Here is a 26862-nt window from a genome sequence, read left to right on the forward strand (position 1 = left end):
ATGGGTGAGCTGCTGCCGTCAAGCCTGCCTCTTGTTCTTCCGTGTTCCGAACCGCAAGTACTTCATGGGTCTCCCATCTACACCCCATTTGTCTTCAGAGCTTTACCTCGTCAAGCGGACATACCCACCTGGGTGTCTCTCTGTCACTTCGAAGTCAGCATATTTAGGAGTGAAGTCATTTTTCTTCCCAAACCAGTTGTTACTCTGTGTAGAATAGTTAGGTTTTCTTAGTCTCTAAGCTTCCTTTATAATCCTGTTGTCCTTTCTTTCCATATCTGATTGGTCACCAGGATGCCTCGTCTTCCTTGATAAAATCTCTTGTCTAGGTCCCTTCCTTCCATTCATACACTGATACTGCCTGTATCCTGGCTTTTAGCACCACATGCTTGAGTCTGCCAGAGTCTCCTTGCTGATCTCCCTGTGCCTTTGTGTCCTGCACCAGCACACCTCTGTTAGAGCTGACAGGGGAATCTGTACCCCATTTTATCATGGTTCTTAGCTCTGACCACTGTTTCTTTCAAGTTGTTTGTGGATATTTATCATAAATAGTTCTCTATGATGTCAGTAGGTGTGATCAGGTCAGAAGACTGTACATAACACATAAGTGTATGCATGTATGTAACTTCAAAGAGAAAAAAGTTTGAAAGTTATACACCAAATTAGCAGTATCTCCTTCAAAGGAAATGATAGGACAGGGGAGGGCATCAAGAGGGAACTTTAGTTTTACTTTCCATCTTTTAGAGTTGTGTGTTTTTGTTTTTGTGTCTTTGCCACAAGCATGTATTCTTTTTTTTTTTTTAATTAAAAAATTAGAGAAAGGTTGCTCTTTTTTTATTGAAGTATAATTAACTCTGTTATATTAGGGTCAGGTGTGCAAGGTGATGATTCAGCAGTTCTGTACTTAGTGCTCATCAAAATAAGCGTATGCTTGGGGCGCCTGGGTGGCTCAGTCGGTTAAGCGTCCGACTTCAGCTCAGGTCACGATCTCGCGGTCCATGAGTTCGAGCCCCGCGTCGGGCTCTGGGCTGATGGCTCAGAGCCTGGAGCCTGCTTCCAATTCTGTGTCTCCCTCTCTCTCTGCCCCTCCCGCATTCATGCTCTGTCTCTCTCTGTCTCAAAAATAAATAAACATTAAAAAAAAAAAGATAAGTGTATGCTTAATCCCTTTCATCTACTTTACCCATTTCCCCCACCTACCTCCCCTCTGGCAACCCACCAGTTCTCTGTATTTAAGAGTCTGGTTTTTTGTTTGTCTCTTCTTGTCTTTGCTCATTCGTTTTGTTTCTTAAATTCCACATATGAGTGAAATAATATGGTATTTGTCTTTCTCTGACTTCACTTGGCATTATACCCTCTAGGTTCATCCATGTCGCAGATGCCAAGATATTCTTTTTTTATGGCTGAGTAATATTTGATTGAGTGCGTGTATGTGTGTGTACACATCACATCTTTATTCATTCATCTATGGGTGGGCGCTTGGGTTGCTTCCGTATTTTGGCTGTTCTCAGTAATGCTGCAGTATACACAGGGGTGTGTATATCTTTTTGAATTAGTGTTTTTGTATTCTTTGGGTACGTACCCAGAAGTGGAATTCCTAGGTCATATGGTATGTCTTGTCTTTTTTCTTTTTTCTGTCTTCTTTTCTTCATTGCTTTTTTATTTTTGAGAGAGAGACAGAGTGTGAGTGGGGAGGGGCAGAGAGAGAGGGAGATACAGAATCCAAAGCAGGCTCTAGGCTCCAAGCTGTCAGCACAGAGTCCGATGCAGGGTTCAGACTCACGAATCGTGAGATCATGACCTGAGCCGAAGTTGGGCACATAACTGACTGAGCCACCCAGGTGACCCTAGATCATACGGTATTTCTGTTTTTAATTTTTTGAAGAACCTCCATAATGTTTTCCACAGTGGCTGCACCAATTTGCGTTTTTTCCCAGTAGTGCACAAGGGTTCCTTTTTCTCCACATCCTCATTAACACTTGTTATTTCTTGTCTTTTTGATTTTAGCCATTCTGACAGGTGTAAGGTGATCTCATTGTAGTTTTGATTTGCATTTGCCTGATGATTAGTGGTGTTGAGCATCTTTTCATGTGTCCGTTGGCCATTTGTATGTCTTCTTTGGAAAAATGTTCAGACCCTCTATCATTTTTAATCAGATTATTTGGTTTTTTTTGGTGTTGAGTTGTATAAATTCTTTATATATTTTGGATATTAACCTCTTACCGGATATATCATTTGCAAATATCTTCTTCCATTCAGTAAGTTGCCTTGTTTCGTTGATGTTTTCCTTTACTGTGTAAAAACTTTCGATTTTGATGTAGTCCCAATAGTTTATTTTTGCTTTTGTTTCCCTTGCCTCAGGAGACATATCTAGAAACGTACCGCTACAGCTGATATCAAAGAAATTACTTCTTGTGCTCTCTTCTAGGAACTTCATGGTTTTGGGTCTCACATTTAGGTCTTTAACTCATCAAAGTTTATTTTTGTGTGTGGTGTAAGAAAAAGTCCAGTTTCAATTTTTTGCATGTCGCTGTTTGATTTTCCCAACACCATTTGTTGAAGAAACTGTCTTTTCCCCATTGTATATTCTTGCCTCCATTGTCATAGATTAATTGACCATATAAGCATGGGTTTATTTCTGGGCTCTCTGTTGTGTTCCATGGGATCTGAGTCTATTTTTGTGCCAGTCCTATACTGGCACGAACGTTGCTCTTTTGATGTCGGAAAGTAACTATATAAATTGAGTCAAACAGAATCAGGAGGCATTCTAGGTTTTTGCAGAATGGTGATAATCACCAACCAAATGGCTTTTATTTCTACATAAAAAACAAGAATACTAAGCTATGTGAAGAGTAGATACCGTTTATTGAGACTCCTTTTTTTTTTTTTTTGAGATTTTTTATGTTTTAAAGTAATCTCTATACCCAATGTGGGGCTCAAACTTAACAACCCTGATATCAAGAGTTGCATGCTCTCAGTTGCAGGACTAAGCCATCCAGGCACCCCGGGACTTCTAATATTAAGGGAAGACCTGTGACACATTGGCTGCTCTCGATGTGATTGTGAAACACTTGATAAAAAGAAACAATTTTGTTAATGGCATGAATACTCTCATTAATGAATATACCATTATTAGGTATAATCTCTGTATTTACCTTAAATACTGTTTGGAAACTTGTAAATGCTAGTCAGTTTCTTAGCCTTTTTTAAAAATTTTTAATTGAACTGGTTTGGTAAGTGGCAAATGCAGCTTGGCATTGAATGTTGTAATTCTTAGAATGTCTGTTTTTGAAAATGTGAAAAGTCATCTGACTTCATATATTTGAATTAATAGTTCTTTGAACTTTACCTTAAAGCTGCCCAGACCAAGTCGAAGAAAACCTTAGCCAAACCCAATATAAGGAATATTGTGGTGGTGGAGGGTGTTCGCATTCCATTTTTGCAGTCGGGCACTTCGTAAGTATTAAATGATTGTGTTCTCTTCCTTGTTTTCTTTTTTCTTTTCCAGCTTTATTCAGGGTATCACTGGCAAATAAAAATTGTATATATTTAGGTTGTACGACATGATTTTTTATGGTATACAATGTGATGATTTCATACGTGTATACGTTGTGAAATGATTACTAAAATCCGGTTAATTAACACGTAACTTTATTTATTTCTTCTTTTAAGACACTTTCGGAAGTGGTCTTTGCACATGTAACCCAGTCGGTAATACTGTCGCTAGTGGGTTAATGTACGCATAGCATTCTTTATGAAATTAATACAGAATAAGTCAGGCCAGTGGTAAAATAAAATGGCAAAATTTGTTTTTCATCCTTTCTCATGAACAAGCCTAGTATAGTTTTAGATTGAACCAGGCCAATTTTGAAAACCTAGTGTGGATCCAGATGCCTTGGTTCCAGCAGAGGTATGCTTTCCTTGTCTGGAGATAAGTACCTTGTTTCTGTCCTTGTTCAGAAGTTTGAATACTGAGGCTGTGGGCCAGTGAGTATTCAGAAGGGCCTTTAATTCATTGCTTTAGCTTCCTGATCAGAATTGCAGTTGACAGGCTGGTCGAAATCCCAGCATAGCACAACCCCAAGTAAATAGAACCAGAATGATCCTAGATGAGCACAGAAATCTCCCGGAACCAAACTGCTCTTCTCCTTAGACTTGTCTGCTGCTTTGTATCCCCAAGTGGGGCCTAGTCTGTCCAAAAGCTGATAATGGGCTTTGGTAACTAGGTTCAAACTAAGTGAAATACTAGTTCTGTTTTGTTTAGGTTGTTTTGATACTCATATTTTGAACAAGCAGTCACTAACTTACTGCACTGGGGAATGTTGGGCATCTGCTAAGAGGAGTGAGGCCTATCAATATATACTAATATAGAAAGTTTCTGAGGATGTGTTAAGTGTAAAGAGCAAGGTGCAGAGCAGTGTGTTTGTCAAAGATGCATACCTTTGTGTGTGTGTGTACATACACAAACAGTAAACGTTCTTTTTTAAACATACGGTTTAGAACCTAGAGAGTATTTTCTTACAGAATTAATGCTGTAAGTGAGTGGTGGTGAAGATTCTTCACTCACCCTGTTGTCTCAGCATCGTAAAGCCATTTTTCTCTATAATCTTTTCCTCTACTGACAAGAGCAGTAAAAGTAAGAATCTCAAGCTGTAGCAGCAGGAAATTGAGGACAGGAGAGCCTCGTACTTCGCAGAGCAGGGTAGAAAAAGAAAGTTCTGTCAAGAGCAGAAAGTTCTAGGCTAGGAAGACAATTCTTTTTTTTTGTAAGGGTTGCTTATATACTATGTAGGTATTTATTTCCAGCTGTTTTACTAGTTATTAAGAAATTTGAACACGTTCAGCTATATCATTTACTTACGTTATTTAAACTCTTTGGTAATTAGTATTTGCCCAAAGTTTGATTTGAGATATTCAGCACATTGGTATGGGGTTCCTTTTGTTGTTTGTGGTTGTGTTTTAGTTTAATTCAGGATCTTAACTGACTGAGATGACAAAGTACGTGGGCAACTTAGTGGTACAGAGAAGAGATAAACTTGGAATAACATAAGAAATTAAAGTTGATAGAAAAGAAGGAAAAAATTTCAAGGTAATATTTATGTGAAGAACAAAAGTGACAATATAGCGAGAAGAATTTATAAAGAAGACAAATAATCAAGTCATGAGATTGATGTTATGACTGAGGTGACAAATAGGTCTTCTATATGTAATAGATGATTTTCTAGGTGGAAAAAGATCTTCTTCTGTTCAATTTGAGGAAACTTTGCTTTTAACTTGAGTGCTATTTGGAAGACAAGGTTCTTAAAAGGGGAGGGCATTTGGGAAGCACTCGTAGGAATGGATGCCAGCAGTGGGATTTGGGAATCTGCTAATCATCCTTGTAGAGAAGGGTGTAGGAATGTGAGCGTTAACATTGTAAAATGGTAATTTAGTGTTTGGACATTTTAAAATTGACACACAATGTTTCCCCAGATTATTCTGTTCTAAATTTGAGGGAACTCATTTTACCTCTGAAAGATTTGGAAAACTACAGATAATTCTTCTGTGATTCAGAGTTAAAATAAAAACATTTTTGGATTTTTAGGTTTTGATTTTCAGGAACTTGTAGAATGAACTTATTCAATCCAATGGCCTAATCTTTGACTTAAAGGGAATTTATTTTTGACATTTAAACAGAGTTTGCATGCAGAGCTTGTTTCTAAATACCGTTCTTCAGTATAAGGAGCCAGGCCTGCCTAGAAGAATGACCAGGGCTGAGCCAGAGAAAATACAAGATGAGGCTGGAGCATTTTGTAGTGCCTGGAAGTGAAGAAGTGCTTTAAGAAAAAAAAAAAAAAATGACTCAAGAAAAGGACAAGGGACCAATCTGAAATAACTTCTAATGATGAAAGCTAGAACAATTTGACCAATAAAATAGAGTATTACATCATAACCCAAAGAAAAATATTTATGTGAGTCCCATCTTACATAAATAAATAAATAATTGAATAAATACATAAATGAGAGAGAAGGGACCCATCATCTTTACCAAAGAATTTCAGCTAATAAATATAGAAGGAATGATGAAAATAAATGAATCACCATTGGAACACCACAGTAATAATTGCTGCAAGGAGGATCTATGAATGAAAAAATTAGTAGGTGAGAAACGTTGAGAAACGAGATACTTGCGTTGCCTCAACTCTTTCCCCCTAAATATTTATTAATTACTGCGGTGCTTTTAACATGTCCACAAATCCTTTGTTATTCCTTCCAGTAGGAAGTAGAGCTGAATTCTCCTCCCTTCGAGCGAGGTCCAGACTGGTGACTCCCTTCTATACTCAACTTGAGTACAGAAAGGGAAAAATAGTGATGAAAACTGGTAGATACTGCTTTAACCGAGTGATTCACTAGTAATAAGTCATGTTGCTATCATGCACGTTCCGATATGAAGCAATGAGAAGGGCACTTCACTTCTCTCGTATTCTTCCCCCAAACCCATGACCCTAGTCTTCAAATATCAAGGTCACAAAGACAAGGAAAGGCTGAGAAACTGTCACAGATTGGAGGAAACAAAGGCATGACAACTAAGTACATGGATTTGGTATTAGAACAGAACAGGAAGCAGGCATTAGTAGAAAAACTGGTGAGATCCAGATAAAGTTAGCAGCTTAGTGAATGTTGTAGCAGTACCAGTTTCTTAGTGTCGACTGGTGCATCATGGTTGGATAAGATATTAGCATTAGAGGAAGCCAGGCAAAGGGTATTCAGGATGTCTGTTCGGTCTTTCCAGTTCTGTCGTAGATCTTAAATTACTTCCAAAAGTTTCCGAAAAAGTCCTAATACATCCCTCAGGTCCCTTTGGACGTTGAAAAATAATCTATTTTGAAAAATGAAGTAAAGAGAACTGAGAAGATGGAGTTTAGTTTTAAAGAGCGTGCAACATATGTCATGATGAACAATAAGATACTGGGCCACATCTTGGTTAGATTCTTAGCCAGCTCAGTAGGAGTTCAGGCCCGCCAGATTGCGAAGGATGACAAATAGTAGTCACAATATTGCTTCATTTGGAATGCTGGACTGCCTTAGATCATGAAGTGCATTTGCAGGAGCATATTAGATGGTATCTCTAGGTATTTCAAATAGAATGAAAACACTGTTAATGTTCTAGGCTTTTAGTTTAAATTGTTTCTTTTCTTTCCTCAGATATAAGGAACTGATGCCACATGATTTGGCTAGAGCAGCACTTTTGTAAGTAAATGCAGTTTTATTTTAGTTGTTACTCTAGTTTTTACATGTGAAACATGTTTAATAGGATTTCCATATCTAGGATATATTACCTTTTATGTGGTGAGAAACACACACCTACTAGCTCTTTCAAGATTTACTGACACTCCATTTTGGCCATGTGTGCAAAACAAATTCAAGCAGCTGGTAGGTGTCAGCAGTGTTTATTTTGCGGGCTTGACAGTTTCTTAGTGTGACAGTATTCCTTCACGAGCACTGTAGCTAGCTAGCTAGTTATAACCGATCAATGCAAATACAATGTATGTATTTGGTGATTATTTTATTTTATTTTATTTTATTTATGTATTTATTTTTTTTATTTATTTTTTATTTTTTTTAAATTTTTTTTTCAACGTTTTTTATTTATTTTTGGGACAGAGAGAGACAGAGCATGAACGGGGGAGGGGCAGAGAGAGAGGGAGACACAGAATCGGAAACAGGCTCCAGGCTCCGAGCCATCAGCCCAGAGCCTGAGGCGGGGCTCGAACTCACGGACCGCGAGATCGTGACCTGGCTGAAGTCGGACGCTTAACCGACTGCGCCACCCAGGCGCCCCTATTTATTTATTTTGAGAGAGAGAGAGACAGAATGTAAGCGGGGGAGAGGCAGAGAGAGGGAGACACAGAATCAGAAGCACGCTCTAGGCTCTGAGCTGTCAGCGCAGAGCCCAACATGGGGCTCAACTTACAAACCGGGAGATCATGACCTGAGCCGACTAAGTCAGACACTTAACCGACTGAACCACCCAGGCGCCCCTGATGATTGTTTTAGATGGGAGCTAATATTTATCTACAAAGAAGCCTAGAATGAGACTTGAAGATCCATATGTAAGCCAAGTAAGAATGTAAAATTAGGTATGGTTACAGGAGATTGAGCCAGGTGAGTAATTTGGCGAAAGTCCTACAATGTGTGGCTGTTTCTGCAGTGGGAGTAGCATGTGAAGCATCACCTCATTCATTTTTCATCAGTGCCTTGTTTTCTGGGTCTTCAGAAACCAGCCACAGGTCTCTTCTAGTTTGAAAAAACCCTCAGGTGACATTTCTGCCCATCTGATTCTTTTTCTTCTCTTCCTGCCAGACTTTAAAAATGAATGAAAGCACCAGTTGCTTCTCTTTTCTTACCATTCATTTCCTTTAATCTCATAATAATTATTTCCATTCCTACTGTTCTTCAGTAACCATACTTTCGGGAGCTTCTCTCTGTAATGGCTTTTGTGGTCACTAAATGCACAGGCCTTTCCCCAAGCCTTTTCCCAGGCCTTGGTCTCTTTGTATTCTCTAGCATTGACCTGTCAGCTGTACTTGACCCCGTCTTCCTTTGACTTATTCATATTATGCCTTTAAGATTTTCCTTCCATCTTCTGAATGATTTTTCCCTACTTTAAAAAACTGGATCTTTTTAACTTTCTTACAAGTATTTCGCAAGTTTTAGTTCTTACAGCATTGCATTTCTATGTATGCATGCTTTTCCTTAAAAAAAATCTCATCTACTTAATCTTTATTTTGTTATGTGGAGGGTCCCAAATCTCTAAACTTGACCCCTTAGACACTTCCAAGTGCAGTGTATCAAAAATAAAACTTACCAGGGTGCCTGGACTCAGTAGAGCACATGACTCTTGATCTCAGGGTTGTGAGTTTGAACCCCACATTGGGTATGGAGCCTACTCAAAAAAAATAAACAAAAATTGAAAAATAAAAATTATCTTTTCCCTAAAACTAGCTTATTTTTCCATTAAAAAAATGTTTTTAGTGTTCATTTTTGAGACAGAATGCAAGTGGGATGGGGGTGGCGGGGGGGCGGGGGCACTCAGGCAGAGACAGAGGGAGGCACAGAATCTGAAGCAGGCTCTAGGCTCCCAGCTGTCAGCACAGAGCCCGACATGGAGTCAAGCTCAGCGAACCGTGAGATCATGACCTGAGCTGAAGTCGGATGGATGGTTAAGCAACTGAGCCACCCGGTTACCCCTTGTTTTCCTATTTCTTTGTTTTTATTTTTTATTTAAAAAAAATTTTTGTTTAATGTTTTATTTTTGAGACAGAGAGAGACAGAGCATGAACAGGGGAGGGGCAGAGAGAGGGAGACACAGAATCTGAAACAGGCTCCAGGCTCTGAGCTGTCAGCACAGAGCCTGGCGTGGGGCTCGAACCCACGGACCGTGAGATCATGACCTGAGCCGAAGCTGGCCACTTAACCGACTGAGCCACCCAGGCGCCCTGTCCTATTTCTGATCATGATCCCAGACTGGTGCTTTGCAAGTTTTTCCACAACTTCTTGTTTTAAAAACTGTCAAGTATACAATAAAATTGAAAGAATAATATAGTGAGCACCTAAATACCTCCCACCTAGATTTAATAATTGTTAACCATTTGGCCATGTCTATATAGTTTAATAAAGCATTTGACAGTGAGTTGCAGACATCTTGAAACTTCAGCCCTAAATACTTCAAGTGTTTACCTCCTGAGCATAAGGACCTCCAGGATGTTGTTACTACAGCTAAAACAGTAACAGTGATTCCATAACTAGTAATGTTCAGTTCATAGTCAGTTCCCCCATAACTGTTCCAAGACTGTCTTTTCTTTCATTAGTTTTTTTTTTCCCCCCCAAACCAGGACGCAGTCGAGGTTCATATTACAAATGGATAGGTCTCTTTTAGTCTCTTCAGTTTAGAACATTTTCTTTCTCCCCCAACATTCCCACGCCCCAAAGGACAGGGACTTTTGAAAACTCTAGGCCACCTGTTTGATGGAATGTCCCGTATTCTCGATGTTTCTTCATGGTGATATTTAACTTCCCTTATGAATTTCCTGTAAACTGGAGATGCGTTCTAGAGGCTTGATTAGTTTCAGGTTAAACAGTATTTGGGAAGAATGCTTTATGGGTTTACGCACGTGGTATTCTGTCATGTCAGGAGGCACATGATATGTGATACTAAATCTAACCACTCAGTCATGGTCAGACTGCCAGGTCTTTTGATTATAAAGGTACATTTTTTTCTTTTGCAATTAGTAATCTGTAAAGTGGTCTCATAGCACCGTGTGACTAGCCCATTCCCCAACGGTCTTTCACCAGATGGTTTTTGGCATTCATTGACAGTTTTGCCTGAATCAGTTTTATTACATCAGAGGTTACAAATTTATGATTTTTCTAATTTTGTTATTCCTCCTACATTTATCGGCTGGTATTTTTCTGTAAAGAACAGCTTTTCTTTGTTTTAAGACTTACGAATTTTTACTTGCTGTGTTTTTTTGAAGATTTTATTTTTGGACTGCCTGGGTGACTAAGTCAGTTGGGCATCTGACTCTTGATTTTGGCTCAGGTCACGGTCTCACAGTTCATGAGTTTGAGCCCTGCGATGGGCTCTGCACTGACTGTGTGGAGCCTGCTTGGGATTCTCTGTCTCCCTCTCTCTTTGCCCCACCCTTCCTCTCTCTCTCAAAAAATAAAATATATAACCATTTAAGATTTTTTTAAAGTAAGCTCTATACCCAACACGGGGCTCAAACTTACAACCCCAAAATCAAGAGTCGAATGCTCCACTGACTGAGCGAGCCAGGTGCCCCATTTTACTTATTGTGTCATAGCTAAGGTTAGTCAGTATTCTTTTTGAAGCTCACGCATTTTATCTGTGGGAGCTCCTGTCAAGTTGTTTCTTTTTTTTTTTTTTAAGTTAGCTCTCCACCCAATGTGGGGCTTAAACTCACGACTCTGTGATCAAGAGTCGCATGCTCTACTAATTGAGCCAACCAGGCACCCCCAAGTTCTTATGTCCCTTTGTTTTTTAGCATAATGTTATTTTCTGAGGTATAACTTGAATATAATAAAATGCACAGATTTAAGTGTATAGTATGATGAACTTTGACAAACGTGTACACCCATGTTCCTGTTTTTGATATCCCATTAGTCTTTAAGTACTTTCTTATTTTTGGCACAAAAAAGATCAGTGAGATTTACTTTGTACTTGTCTTGCCTTAGACCTAGCCTCAGTCATTTTTTTTAAAAAGCTTATTCCTGGGGCGCCTGGGTGGCGCAGTCGGTTAAGCGTACGACTTCAGCCAGGTCACGATCTCGTGGTCCGTGAGTTCGAGCCCCGCGTCAGGCTCTGGGCTGATGGCTCAGAGCCTGGAGCCTGTTTCCGATTCTGTGTCTCCCTCTCTCTCTGCCCCTCCCCCCGTTCATGCTCTGTCTCTCTCTGTCCCAAAAATAAATAAACGTTGAAAAAAAAAATTTTTTTTTAATAAAAAAATAAAAAAAAATAAAAAGCTTATTCCTGGGGCACCTGGCTGGCTCAGTTGGTAGAGCATGTGACTCTTGATCTCAGGGTTGTAAGTAAGTTTGAGCCCAGTGTTGGGTGGAGAGATTAATTAAAAATAAAATATTTAGGCACCTGGGAGGTTCGGTCAGTTAAGTGCCTGACTCTTGGTTTAGGCTCAGGTCATGATCTCATGGTTCATAAGATCAAGCCCTGCCTCGGGCTCTAGACTGACACCAGGGAAGCTGCTTGGGATTCTCTCTCTCCCTCTCCCTCTCCCTCTCCCCCTCCCTCTCCCCCTCCCTCCCTCCCTCCCTCTCCTTTTTCTCTCTTTCTCTTTCTCTCTCTCCTCCTCCCCCACTCTCTCAAATAAGTAGACTTAAAAAACAAAATAAAATCTTTAAAAAAAAAAAAAGTAAATAAGCGGATTCCTTTAGTGGGGAATGGCATTTAGAAACCAAGTCTGAAAAAAAAAAAAAAAAAGAACCAAGTCTGAGTTCAAGATTGGCTCATTCCTGGGGCGCTTGGGTGGCTCAGTCGGTTGGGTGTCCGACTTCGGCTCAGGTCATGATCTCACAGTTCATGAGTTTGGGCCCCGCGTCAGGCTCTGTGCTGACAGCTGGGAGCCTGGAGCCTGCTTCGGATTCTGTGTCTCCCTCTCTCTCTGCCCCTCCCCTGCTTGCGCTCTCTCTCAAAAATAAAATAAACATTTAAAAAAAACCCAAAAGATTGACTCCTTCCTTTCCTACTGGAATGTGACTGCTTCTAGTCTCTATCAGTGGGTAAAACTAGACAAATGTACAGCTTTAATTATGGGTTTATATTGGTACTCCAAATTTAAATTTAATATACCTGGGATTTTATTTCATCTCTTTGATTTTATACTTGTCTCTCTTTTCTCTTTTGACTGAAACTTTGGTTCCTATTAACATTACTCTATTTATGTATCTGCTTTATCCTTTTCTAAATTATTTAATGTTTTATTTTTGAGAGAATGCGTGCGAATGGGGAGGGGCAGAGAGAGAAAGGGGACAGAGAATCTAAAGTGGACTCCACACTGACAGCAGTGAGCCCGATGTGGGGCTTGAACCCATGAACCACGAGATCATGACCTGAGCCAAAGTCAGACGCTCAACCAACTGAGCCACGCAGGCACCCCTCAAAATGATTTTTGATTCTTCCTATTTAGCTTGTCGTTTTAAAAGAATTACAATGTTTTATGTGATGACCTGCGGCACTGTCTCGGTTTTTATTGCTTTGGACTTCTCTCAGGGGTTTGCTGCATCGGACCAGTGTCCCGAAGGATGTTGTTGATCATATCATCTTTGGCACAGTTATACAGGAAGTGAAGACTAGCAATGTGGCTAGAGAGGTGAGTAAAACGGACTTCATGTTGTTCCGAGAGATTGATAGGAGAATCGATTGAATTTCAGTGAACAGAATTATTCTTCAAAAGTTATTAAAAAGTTTTAAGTAAGGTTATATTTGACTTAAAATGTGATTTTACAATTTGAATAATGAATGTTATTTAATGTTTGAGAGAATTATAGTATAAACCAAATGACTTGTCCTGTACTCGTGTATATTCATACTATAAGTCAAATCAATTATTTGAGCTGCTTTGGGATATGTTCATTTTTCTATCCCTTAGGATAATAGAGATCGTACGGAAGTATGGCTGATGTGACCTTGATAATGTTACGGTGGCTACTAATTAACTCAAAATTTCAACACTATGCAAAGAACTTATTTCACAACATGGTTTTTGTTGGAGGTGGCATTGCTGATTCATTTGTTCCCATTAACGACACGACACATAGGGTGTGTGTTTAAAACCATCTCATAGGAGTTAACCTTTACCCTAGTTGGCATAGCTCCACGTAGTGTTCACTGGTAGCAACTGAGATTATAACAGACCTTAAAACTTGTGTGACACGTCACACAGGCATTTCCTGGTGAAGAGTCCAAACACATCTTCTGGGCTTTGTTTCAATTTGAAAGCGATTATTTGGATAAAGTTGGCTCCAAAGCACATTTCAGCGTGTTAAGCATTTTCTTTATTTCTAGCTTTGTGCCTGCCGTATCTCTGTGTTCAGTACAGTTGTGGGGGCAATAATTTCCATCACTATCAGCCAGGAGGGGACATGAGCAGGACCGGAAGTATTCGTTCTGCCCCACATTTTTACCTGCCAGTAAATGCTAATATTGCTGAACATCTGGTGTTACTTAAGCCCACAGAATCGACTGTAGGATGTTAGGGAGGCAGAAAAAAAATTATGAACAGAAAATGGTTTTTTTCCCATCCTGATTTTTTTGGTTTTTCCCTGGGCTTTCACGTTTCTGACTGGGTCGAATATGACAATTTTACGACTGCATCAAGCTAGTCATAATACATTTGCAACTTTTATATTCTGCAAAAAGCAAAGTGGCTCTTATAAGAGCACTTGAAAACTAAATACCAAGCGTTTCAGTTTTTTCAGTATTTCCGTTCTAATACTTAAAGCCATAATGTTTTTCCCTAAATTCTGTCAGAAAATTTTACATCCATGTGCAAATCGCAGCTATGAATTGACGTGTGGTAGTTGCCTCTCCCTGCCCTGCCCTGTACCAATACCAGGGGCATTCACTCCAGGGGAAGGTTGCCCTGGGGGAGGATGTTATGAGGATGTCTCTCCGTAGTTGTATTGTAACCTAAAAGCTAGTGTACCTTCCAACTAGAGAGCTTTTGAAGGACCTGTTGTCTGTATTCGTCATGTTTATAGGAAATGCTAAAGACTTCTGTTGCTGAGTTCCCATGAACCTGACTTTACTGAAAGGCCTCTGCAGATTTCCCTGCTCTCCTCCTAGACTGAGAGGTGTCTTCCTCCTTTTCTCTTAGTGTGCTATCTAGAGCCTAAGCGTGCCTTGAGAGCTGTTCAAGCTTTAAATAGAAGCATGTGGACAAGGTTCCCCAGAAACCACTTCTACTTAAAGCTCTTTCAGGGCTGAGAGTCAACTGGGGCCAAGGGTGGGATACGTGCTAGAAAGGACCTTATGAGGATCGGGCCATACGACCTGAGTGCCCTTTACACTTGGCCCACTGGTGTGCTCTCCTCCCCTGGCCCCTGGAGATTTGCTTCTTTCTTCCTTTTTTGAATTGGTCTGCATTGAGAGGCTGACGTGCCGTTGCCAGGGTGTAGTTTTCAGCAGAGTAGGTTGGGCACTGAGTATCAAGTCTACCTAGAAAGACCAGAATAAGGTTATACTGTATGTATGGTACTATGACGTACTTCTGTTTCTACAGATGATGATATATGGGTAGTGTAAATATAAAAGCGGGGCGCCTGGGTGGCTCAGTTGGTTAAGCGGCCGGCTCTTGGTTTCAGCTCAAGTCATGATCTCACGGTGTTTGAGTTTGAGCCCCATGTCGGGCTCCACACTGACAGTGTGGAGCCTGCTTGAGATTCTTTCTCTGCCCCTCCCCCACCCTCATGCATCCTCAGGTGCTCCCATGCGCGGGCTCTCTCTCTCTCTCTCTCTCTAAATAAACTTTAAAAAAGTAAAACTTATTTAAGAAACATTCAGCCTCCTTCATCTTGACTTTGGAAACAGGTTTATTTTACCAAATTACAGGAGATCTTGTATTCTGAGCATAGTTAAATAGTTTCAGAAAAGGGCCACTAAAAAAGAATTCCCCTCATGGGAACCAGAATCTCATAGTTAAATAGTGGTGGTGGTGGCTGGTGGGGGGATAGTGAGAGCATTATTTTTAAAACGTAACTTTAATGTTATGAAATATTTTGTTATTGTATCTATGCATTAATTCTTAAGCAAAAATGGAATCAGACATTGATTTTTTTTGGCAGCATTATTTTCCCCAATAAGTATTATAATAAAATAATAGGTATCTTCATGTTATGTGTAACGTTTACTGTGCCATAGTGATAGAGATAGAGGCCATTTTGCAAGATTAATGGAGGGCCTCGGTTCTTTTTTTTTTTTTTTTTTTAATTTTTTTACATTTATTCATTTTTGAGAGACAGAGAGAGAGACAGAGCACAAGCAGGGGAGGGGCAGAGAGAGAGGGAGACACAGAATCCGAAGCAGGCTCCAGGCTCCCAGCTGTCAGCACAGAGCCCGACGCGGGGCTCGAACTCAGAAACCGCGAGATCATGACCTGAGCTGAAGTTGGATGCACAACCGACTGAGCCACCCAGGCGCCCCTGGAGGGCCTCAGTTCTTGTCAAGACCCCTCAAATTGTTCTCTTTTGAAGCGACTGTTGTGTCATCATCCTGGACAGGTTTGTCTTTTTCCAGTTGGTTAGCTGGTCTGACCTTATTTCAAAGATGCTTACTTGGGGCTTAGGCACTTTTGCAAAGTTTCTTTCATCAACTTGAACTCCTCCTTAATGGCAAGTTTTCCAAGTTGCCTTTGCATTGGGTCTTCAGGGTGCTGTCTGAATTCTGTGGCAGTCACAAAGAGAGACGGACTAGCAGTGGGAGGAATGAGTGGAGAGCAGGCAGGGACCTGAGTGGGAAGGCTGTTAGGGGAGTGGTTGGTTCTTTAGAAATCACTTTTTGCTTTGGTAACTTTTGCTTTGCCACCAAGCCTTTCAAGTGCAGGAACACAGATCGTGAGGATCTTACTCCATGACCTATTTCATCCTTCCACCAGGTGGATTTCAAAGGTTTACTTCAAGGCTATTTGGAAATTTAGATTAAAATCCAGTTATGTATTGATATTCTCGAAGGCCCAGAGCACAGCATTGCTAAGGAATTAGGTGACCTGTAGCCTGTTGACCACACTGGAAACCGGCTACCAAGAATTTCATCAAGCGCTTGTCGGTTAATGGCTAGATGAAAAATGAGTGGGCCATTTCCATGATGGGCCTAATTTCATTCTGAATGTTACTCTGTAGAGTATTAACCTCAAACCCTTTCCTGATTCACCACACGGAGAAGTGGTGCTCACATGACATCATTTCCACGTAACGCTTCCTTTAGAAGTGACCGTTTCGTTCCTGTATTTCCTGAAGGCTGCCCTGGGAGCTGGCTTCTCTGACAAGACTCCTGCTCACACTGTCACCATGGCTTGCATCTCTGCCAACCAAGCCATGACCACAGGTATGTTTACTTGAAAGCAGAAGGTACATGTTAATTCTCCTTGGTCGTTTATACGATCATAAAAAAAAGTACTCTTAACAAAAGTATATGATCAGCAGAGATCTCTGAATTTGTGTCGTTTTTCAAAAATAAGGTCATATTTAACATTTTCGATCTTTGAAGTAGTTCTCATCTTTTCTTGCTGTCTATGCCTGAGGGACACAACCATTCATGTAGTTTCTCCATCAGTAATGTGGCTGGCCACAGCAGGGATTATCAGCTGGAGAAGTATGTCTCTAGGAGGGTGCTTCTGAATTTGAGTCATGAATAATTTATAACCTGTTGGTTTTGTTTTTTTTTTATTTTTTTTTTAACATTTATTTATTTTTGAGACCAAGATAGAGCATGAACGGGGGAGGGTCAGAGAGAGGGAGACACAGAATCTGAAACAGGCTCCAGGCTCTGAGCTGTCAGCACAGAGCCCGACGTGGGGCTTGAACTCACGGACTGCGAGATCATGACCTGAGCTGAAGTCGGCGGCTCAACCGACTGAGCCACCCAGGTGCCCCTAACCTGTTGGGTTTTAAAGTCAGGTGAATCCCAGGGCTGCTGGGTGGCTCAGTCAGTTAAGCATCTGACTTTGGCTCAGGTCATGATCTCACGGTCCATGAGTTCAGGCCTTGCATTGGGCTCTGTGCTGACAGCTCAGAGCCTGCAGCCTGCTTCGGATTCTTTGTCTCTCTCTCTCTCTCTCTCTCTCTCTCTCTCTCTCTCTCTCTGCTCCCCTCTCCTCTCAAAAATAAATAAACATTAAAAAAAAAAAATTAGAAAAAAAATGGTTAAGTTAGGGGAGTCTAATACACCCCCATGAAGGTTGTGGCCCAAGTGATAAATCACTGTGTAAGAAGTACAGTACAGACTCTTTCCTCTGCTTTCTCCCCACACCTGTGGAATTTTAATAATTAGTTACAAATTCTCCTGACAAACTCTAGCAAAATAGTGGGACATTTTGCAGTGGCAGTGCCTGTTGTGAAAAGACCGAAACCTGAAAGATGACTCTGCTCTTTTAGTAACATCAAGGCCAGGTTGCAGCCTGCCTCATGAGTGGCAGAAGATGATGCCACAGGCCGTGATTGGGGGCATTCACCACTCTATGAAGCATGTGACAACTTCCAGATAGAGCAACAAAATACTCGCCAGTGGCTAGAAAGAGGAGCAGAGGTTGCCTTACATCTTCAAAAGCTAGACTTTCTCTAGCTTGTAGTAAAAATTCCTGTTGTAGGGATAAAAATCTTTCTGAAAACTAAAGCTGGGAGTTTGTAAAATATGCAGAATGTTCTGGTTTAGACTGATGTGAGGGTTGGTCCAGTGGATATTTCCAGAAGCTGTTGTCCATATGGACTGAATGAAACTTGTTTTTCTCTAGTGCATTGAATATAGTTTTAGTCATTCAAAAAAATTATCTTAATCCCTCTGAAGAAGTTAAAAGCATAATTACACGTGTTATAGAATGCTGATAACTGTCGTACAACAGGAATTTAATCAAGAAGCTTCAATTATCAGTGGTCTGTTAATTTCTGCAAAAGATGCTCATGTTCCTGTAACCTGTGCCCTGTAGGTGTCGGCTTGATCGCCTCCGGGCAGTGCGATGTGGTCGTGGCAGGTGGTGTAGAGTTAATGTCTGATGTCCCTATTCGTCATTCAAGGAAAATGAGGAAGATGTTGCTTGATCTCAATAAGGCCAAGACTCTGGGTCAGCGACTGTCTTTAATCTCTAAATTCAGATTGAATTTCCTGTCACCTGAGGTAAGACTTGGGACCTCTTATGTAAAGACCTGTGCTTCCAAAGCATCCCACTGCAAAGATACATAATTAGTTATACGGTCGGTTATGCTCATTTGTAGATTCTATTAGTTACAGGGAAAGGTTAATTATTTGCTCAAGATGGGGGAAAAAAGATGGTGCTTAGAAAATTTGAATTTGTAAGCCCTCCTGAGAGACACCCTGCTCACAAAAAGCTTCTCCTGTCTTGGTCTTGACTTTCCCAGATAACCCTGGGCATGGTATAACACCTGTTGACAGCGTACCTGATCCTGTACGTTCCCTTCCCCAGCTCCCTGCGGTGGCCGAGTTCTCCACCAGTGAGACCATGGGCCACTCTGCAGACCGACTGGCCGCTGCCTTTGCTGTTTCTCGACTGGACCAGGATGAGTACGCGCTGCGCTCTCACAGCCTGGCCAAGAAGGCCCAGGATGAAGGACTCCTGTCTGATGTTGTGCCCTTCAAAGTACCAGGTAAAATGGTTTCCTCAGCTTTATAAAGGAGGATGCTTCATGCCACCTGTTAGGGAGTTCTGAGAGTTCTGAATTGCTTCTGAAACTCCAAAAGCCCCAAATGACTTCTCAGTAAGTATGTTGGTTCTGTTTCCAGAACACTCACTTTTAAACATGGACTCAGGGTTCGATTTATGTTGTAATAGGTCAATATTTTATTTTTTTAATGTTTATTTATTTTGACAGAGAGCATGTGCACAAGTGGGGGTGGGGGCGGAGGGGGAGAGAGAGAGGGGGAGGGAAGGAGACAATGAATCCCAAGCAGGCTCTGCACTGCCAGTGCAGAAGAGTGCAAGGGGTGGGGCTTGATCTCACAACCGTGAGCATGACCTAAGCCAAAACCAAGAGTCAGACATTTAACCAATTGAGCCACCCAGGTGCTCCACAGCATTTTATTTTATTTTATTTTATTTTTTTTTTAATTTTTTTTTCAACGTTTATTTATTTTTGGGACAGAGAGAGACAGAGCATGAACGGGGGAGGGGCAGAGAGAGAGGGAGACACAGAATCGGAAACAGGCTCCAGGCTCTGAGCCATCAGCCCAGAGCCCGACGCGGGGCTCGAACTCACGGACCGCGAGATCGTGACCTGGTTGAAGTCGGACGCTTAACCGACTGCGCCACCCAGGCGCCCCTCCACAGCATTTTAAAGAGAAGTTTTCATAAGAGTCTGCTTTTACGTCTTCCTGCTGTATTTTAGTTTTTATGTAGATGCCCATTTAAAAATTCTTCATTCATGTGATTTCTGAATAGAAGAATAGTCAAATGTGAATAAATACCTTAAGAAAGTAGGGTGTCCTGGGCACCTGGATGGCTTAGTCGGTTAAACGTCTGACTTCAGCTCAGGTCGTGATCTCACGGTTCGTGAGTTCGAGCCCCGCATCGGGCTCTGTGCTGACAGCTCAGAGCCTGGAGCCTGCTTCGGATTCTGTGTCTCCCTCTCTCTGCCCCTTCCCCGCTCGTACTCTGTCTCTCTCAAAAATAAATGAACATTTAAAAAAAAAAAGAAAGAAGGTAGGGTGTCCTTTTGTTAGATCATTTAGATTATTTCCCAGATGTCTTAAAAATATAGTTCAGAGGTGCCTGACTGGCTCAGTTGGTAGAGCATGCGACTCTTGATCTCAGGGTTGTAGGTTCAAGCCCCATGTTAGGGATAAAGATTACTTAAAAAAAAAAAAAAATCTAAAACAAAGTATTGATTAAGATTCGATGACATCTTAATAACTGTAAAAGATTTTCTTTTTAGTAAATAGCTATGGGTTACATTTCATTTGTTCTTATAGTTTTTAAAACATTTCTCTGGAGAAGATATATAAAGCTTGTACTTCTTTAGAGTTAAAAAGTTCATGTTTTTTTTTTTTAGGAAAAGATACAGTTACCAAAGATAATGGCATTCGTCCTTCGTCTCTGGAGCAGATGGCCAAACTAAAACCTGCATTCATTAAGCCCTATGGCACAGTGACGGCTGCAAATTCTTCTTTCCTGGTAACTATGTGTGCTCTATGTGTTTACTAGTGACTTTTATATCTGTGGCCTTTCAGTAGAAAAGCCTACAATAGATCTATTTATATGTATTATAGAGGCGTAAACATCTAAGTTATTCATTATAAAAATATTAAAATGGGATTATTAAAAAAACAAAAAGAAGCCTAGTTTAAGGCCTTCAGAGTCACCTAATCTAGCCACCATTCTGATTCAAAAAGCTGTTCACTTCAGGCATTTAACCAGTCAGGAAGCTCTGATTAGCTCTCCTAGGCACTGGGGGTAGAAAGGCCAGTGATGATAATGCCAGGAGAAGATGCGATGGAGGTTGTAAGCGCAGGCTAACAGAGAAGACGCACATGGGGGGAGTCAGAGAGGCTCCGTCGAGGAGGTAGCATCTGAGCAGCAAATCTTGAAGGAAGGGTACAAGCCAGTTCAAGAAGTGTAATAAATGCATTCTAGGCAAGGGGAACAGCAAAGAGGTATGAGAGCGAGGGTTTCTTTGGGGAAAAGCTTGGTTGGAGCATAGGATGTGAATTTGAGGAGTTGTATGAGATGTGGAAAGTAGGCAGAGAGTGTGACAAGTTATCTTTTAGCTCCGCTTGTTAGAAAATGATGCTCTATACTGGTCCCCAATTACGTTACTATAAGCGATTTCTATAAGCGTTTTCCTATAAAACATATAGAATAAGTATATCTACCCTCATTTCTTGGGGTGGTGGTTTTATTTATCAGCATATAGCTTCATATCCTTCCTCGTTTTTTGGCTCAGAGCCAAAGGGATGTTAACTAAACATCCCTTTGATTCTGTTTCTGCTCATAAGATGTGGTTTCTTTTCTCCTACCACCTTGGGATAGAGTCTAGCTGGTCAGCATTTCTTTTACAATGTATCTTCCTTACCTGCATGGGTAACATGGGTACATGTTGACATGTTTGACCTTGTTAAGTGACTACTTAACGCCCACTCTTGGGCTAGGGGAGGGGTGCCTGGAATGATTCCAGCAGGATGGTATGCCACCATCTTGTTAGGCGTGAGCGCTGAAGGACTGGTTAGATAATCATTTCCACCACCAAATTGAATGATAGGGCCATATGGGGTGGGCTATACTCTTGCCAGATCTGAACTTCTTTGATTACTTCTGGTGTGTGCCAAAGGGGCGGGTTTAGTCATTGGAAGTCAGAAATGCAAATCATCAGAGGCAGCACATCACAGATAGGTGGGTTTTGGGCAATGTGTTGATGCACCACATTCATTGTAACTTTGCACAATGGCACATTGAACATATTAATGTAATGTCCATAAACCATTATTATGTATGGTCACCGCTGTTTCCAGACCTTATGGCTCCTCTGTTGGTGGTAAGGTAGCTCCATCGTGACTTCAGGGTTACTAAGTTAAAATAATATCATAGAATGTGGTAGAAATTGTTCTTATGTTGCAAACTCCGAAGTAGTGGGTTTTGGATTTTTTTTTCTTTTTAATGTTTATTTTTGAGAGAAAGAGGGTGAGCTGGGGAGGGACAAAGAGAAAGGGAGACACAGAATCCGAAGCAGGCTCCAGCTGTCAGCACAGAGCCCAACGTGGGGCTCAAACTCATGAACCATGAGATCATGACCTGAGCTCAAGTTGAACACTTAAACGACTGAACCACCTAGGTGCCCCTGGATTTTTTTTTTTTTTTTTTTTTTTGAGCTTTCTTTTAGTCATGGTATAAGGCTTTTTTTCAGTGGTAGCTCTTTGTCTCTCAACTTGATTTCTCAGTTGGTAAGAAGTATATGGGGTGTGTCCAGAGAGGAAAGACCATGGTTCCAATGTTCTCAGCTGCCTGCCTGTTTCTTTCATATCACCTCGAAGCCTGTGTTTCCTTCCACAGGCAGGAAACAAGTTCAGAAACAGTCCATAAAATGTAAAAATAAGTAAGTAAATGAGAGACTATTTTAATTCATAAGATTTCTCATATTCTGTGTCAAAAGCAAAAATCTTTTGGCTTAAGTTTATTATGAATACATACTTCTTATGTTACCTATTCTCTTTGTCCATTTTGATAATGATGGTACTTTTTGACAGGTTTTTCTACCCTCTTCCTTAAAACAATGGGTCAGGGTGTGTATTTGGGTCGCCCATTAATTATGGATAAAATGAAAATAGTTTTGTTTTATAAAATCTCTGTATACAGTGTAATTAGTTGATAGATTCAGGAACACTACATAGAAAATGGTTGTACAGAGACTTCCAGAAAGGCTGAAGAATTTAACGTTATTGTTCTGCTTAACATTTCAGACTGATGGTGCATCTGCAATGCTGATAATGGCAGAGGAGAAAGCTCTGGCCATGGGTTATAAGCCAAAGGCATATTTGAGGTAAAGTAAATGTTCAAATAAATGGCCGCCTCGGTTTCTTTATTTTATTACTGGAGCTAACCCCTCTGTTTTTTACCTAGGGATTTTGTGTATGTGTCTCAGGATCCAAAAGATCAACTTTTACTTGGGTAGGTAACAGTGTAGAAATATCCTAGGACTATCATTAGAAGTATTTGATTACCCACATTTATTATATAGATTTTAAAGTACATTAAGTTCTGAGTTCATAATTGTTTTGTGTGTTGGATTCTTAAAAATAATCCTTTATGTTGGTATATTATTTTACAGTTTTGGATTTTTTTTCCTCTTTTTTGTATACATTTCTACATATATAATGTATTCTTTTTTCATTAAGGTGTCATAAGCATTTTTTCATATTGCTACATAGTCTTTATAATGGCCTTTTATGAAAGCCTCCTGGTGTTTAGACTGTCTTCCCATCCCTCACAGCTCTGTGTTTTTCTAATCCTTCACATTATTTGTTTGCCCTTCTCTTTCATAGTTTGTTTATTAGCTATATCCCTGACTCTAGAATGTAAACTTTGTAAGGACAGAGGCTATGTCTGTTTAGTTCACTATTGTGCCCCCAATACTTAATATTTGTACAGAAGCAGTGAATGAGTGGAGGGCATGATAATACCTTATGTAAAACTCACCTTGGAGGATAAGGAGTTCTTAGGTTAAAAATTAAAGTTTTAACACATTACTTATTTTTTCTTTTTAGACCAACTTACGCTACTCCAAAAGTTCTGGAAAGGGCAGGATTAACAATGACTGATATCGATGCTTTTGAATTTCATGAAGCATTCTCAGTAAGTCACTTAACAGATACATATCAAAGGACTGTAATCATAAAAAATGTATTGTGTTGGGGAGATCCAAGTGTGTTTTATGATAGTGTTATAAAACACAAGTAGAGCTTTATATTTGAAATACTGACCTATACCGTTGGAAGGGGTGTTAAGTGGGGGGAATCCAGTCGTGCAGTTTTGAAGACATACCTTTTGCTGTGATCTCTTAGAGGCCCTTCAAAAGAAGCAAATGTTTCCTTAGGAAGATTTCACTGAAAACTGATGTAAAGATTTGCTCAACTTTAATGTCAAGGGACATTAATAACAAGGTCCTTTCCCTTGTAGGGTCAGATTTTGGCTAATTTTAAAGCCATGGATTCTGATTGGTTTGCACAAAATTACATGGGTAGAAAAACCAAGGTAAGTGATTAACAGCATGCTTGAATTTCCAAAGCACAGTAATATTTGGGCTGTTAATAAAAATATGAAGGGGAAAGCAATTCCTTTTTATGAAGAATCTTTTATTTTAGTAAATGTATTTATTTCTTCGTTGGAAAATAGTTCCTGGAAATCTTTAGGAAAAATGCAAGTAAAATTCTGTTTTGTCTTTTGTTCTTCCAGTTCTGGTGTTAGGTGAAGGTAAATAGACAGTGGCTTTCAGAATTGACCTAGAATTTCTTTCTTTACGATAAAGTAATACGTGACGTGTCTCAAGTTAGTCATTTTCTCCATCTCTGTTACCTTCCTCTTGCTAGGAGTCTGGCCCGATTCTTAATCTTAAGTAAACTCATCATTATATTTGTGTCTGTTTTTGTGGGAGCCAGGTTGGGTCACCTCCCTTGGAGAAGTTTAACAACTGGGGTGGATCGCTGTCCCTGGGACACCCATTTGGAGCTACTGGCTGCCGGTTGGTCATGGCAGCTGCCAACAGATTACGGAAGGAGGGAGGCCAGTATGGCTTGGTGGCTGCCTGTGCCGCTGGAGGGCAGGTATGTCACAGCAGCTTCAGAGGTGCTTCTGGAAAGTCATTTTCTTGCAAACCAAACCAGCTCATTCCAAGCACGTTTCATTTGCTTCACTTTGAAACATCCTTAGAGCAGTATTTCTGATGACAGACGACTAAAAAAAAGCAGCCTATTTTGAGGGAGGAGGGTACAACTTTAATTCTTGATCGTACTTTGGAAGGAAGGTAGTTTTTAAACTCGAGCTATTTCTATTCCTAAAATAATGTTTAGATATATTTTTTAATTTTAAAAGGAATACATCCTCATTATGTTTCTATATACAAAAGGCGTGTAGAAAAAAATGAGAGCCGGGGCACCTGAGTGGTTCAGTCGGTTAAGCGTCTGACTCTTGGTTTCAGCTCAGGTCATGATCTCATGGTTTCGGGGGTTCAAGCCCCACATCGACCTCTGTGCTGAGTGCAAAGAGGGATCCCCTCTGTACTTCTCTCTCTGCTCCTCCCCCAGTTGCACTGTCTCTGTCTTAAACTGAAAAAAAATTTTTTTCTTAGATAAAATTTTACTCATTTATCTAGTCACCCTGAGGTCATATTTATAAAATCTCTCCGAAAAGTAAATTATCTTTCCTGAAAACTGAATTATACCTTAATTGGAAAATTAATTTACTGCTGGGTAACTTATTGCTGTTTATTTGGGGGGGAATTTGTTATTCTACAGATTTCTTTCATTGGCCTTACTTGCATTACAGACACAACTTCCTACCTGCTACGTATGGCATTTCACTCTGGGAATAAAATCCAAAAGGAGGGCTGATTGTAATCTTTTTGTCCCCAGTCCTGAGGGAAACAGATCTGGTTTTCTTCCAGATTACAGAAACTTTTCTGTTGCTGATCAAGATAAATAATAAGCTATATAAAAGTTTAAACATCTTGCATTTAAAAGCCTTTATTTATGACCTGTCTCAGAAACTGAAGAAACAAGGGGTCAGTTATTTGTAGGCTAGAGTATTTCAGACTTCATGATGAAAAGCACTTTTCAGTCTGTGTACCTTTGTCCAGAGAAAACCATAGTCAGGACTGGAGCCCCCCCCCCCCCCCCCGATCTGTCTGTGCCAGGCTTAACTGAGGGAGATAATGAGGGCACAGTATCGTGCGGGGTGGGCAGCCCCCGTGGGTTAGTGTCTTGTGGTTTCTAGTGTGTGCTCCCTGGTTGTTCACCTAGCACACAGAGTAAAACCCAATACCGGATGCTTTTGTGGATGAATGAAGAATACCACCCAGTACCTTTCTTCTAGAAGTTTACAGTCTGGTGAAGGCGAGAGGAGATGATTAAAAAGTAGATTAAACTTGGCATTGTTTCATCAAGAGCCAAATAAGTGATGCAAATGTGACTGGGAGACCAGAGGAGGAATCCCGCATTGTGGATATAGAGTAGAGTGTCTCAGCGTTGTCTCTATTAACATTTGGGGCCAGATAATTATTTGTTACGGGGGGGGTTGTGTTCCGTGTTGTAGGATGTTTAGCGGGATCTCTACCCACTAGATGCCAGTGGCAACACTCCCCTTGCCCATACACACACAAGATCACACAGTGTTTGAAAGGCAGGCCCAGGATCGGACTCCAAAGCCCGTACTTTTCCCATTGTTCCCTTTTGCCTCAGGACTGGCTGGATTCATTGCCTTCCGTTGCTCTAACGGAGCTCTTTTTTTTTTCTCCTCTACAGGGCCATGCGATGATAGTGGAAGCTTATCCAAAATAATAAAGGAGAGGTGACCTGGAGTTTCTGCGCAACACTCGCACTAGGCAATGCCATTCCAATGCATTACTAACTGACATCCTTAGTTCCTATCTCCTCTTAGGAAAAGACAATTTGTGGCCTTCTGTTCAATACTTTGCAATTAAGCCTTGCTAGTATTCTGAGCTTTTCCGTAATCACGGCTTACTACTCTTTCAGGGATTTCTTAATCAGCAGAATCTCTCAGTGTTATGTTTAAACAGTTGTTTGGGGGCTCTATTTTCATTAAATACTTAAATGAGTGGTTGCAGTTCAGGAGAGAGGTTCTCTGAGATTTGGAATCATCTTTGTAACATTTGCAAAGTATACTCCTTCCTATTTGTGACCTAAAGATGCGTGTTTTCTATAAAATACAAACCAATGTGCCTAAAGAAACTTAATTATGGAAAGGTAATTCAGAGTTTAAATGTCACTGAAAACTTACAGTAAATGTTTAGATATATAAGTACCCTGTTACACTTAATAAAGTGAGGGAGTATTGAAGAACTGTTTGCCTTAGTTTTTACCAGAGGTAAAGGGTGGTTCCCTTGGCTTGGGGGCAGATT

At 40.5% G+C, this 26862-nt stretch overlaps 1 protein-coding gene across 1 annotated transcript; it reads left to right on the forward strand.

Moving 5' to 3' along the window:
- On the forward strand, positions 1-26800 carry HADHB (hydroxyacyl-CoA dehydrogenase trifunctional multienzyme complex subunit beta). Its single transcript, XM_040496874.1, has 14 exons — positions 1-57; positions 3332-3453; positions 7183-7227; positions 12785-12884; positions 16528-16615; positions 18213-18400; positions 18708-18888; positions 20290-20411; positions 22691-22770; positions 22851-22898; positions 23495-23582; positions 23907-23981; positions 24386-24550; positions 26246-26800. The coding sequence occupies exons 1-14, from the start codon at positions 1-3 to the stop codon at positions 26279-26281; spliced, it is 1395 nt and encodes a 464-aa protein (XP_040352808.1). The 3' UTR covers positions 26282-26800.
- Positions 26801-26862: the final 62 nt, after the last annotated feature.

This window comes from Herpailurus yagouaroundi, unplaced genomic scaffold (assembly GCF_014898765.1).
Source record: "Herpailurus yagouaroundi ecotype Mexico unplaced genomic scaffold, PumYag 188, whole genome shotgun sequence".
NCBI lineage: Eukaryota > Metazoa > Chordata > Mammalia > Carnivora > Felidae > Herpailurus > Herpailurus yagouaroundi.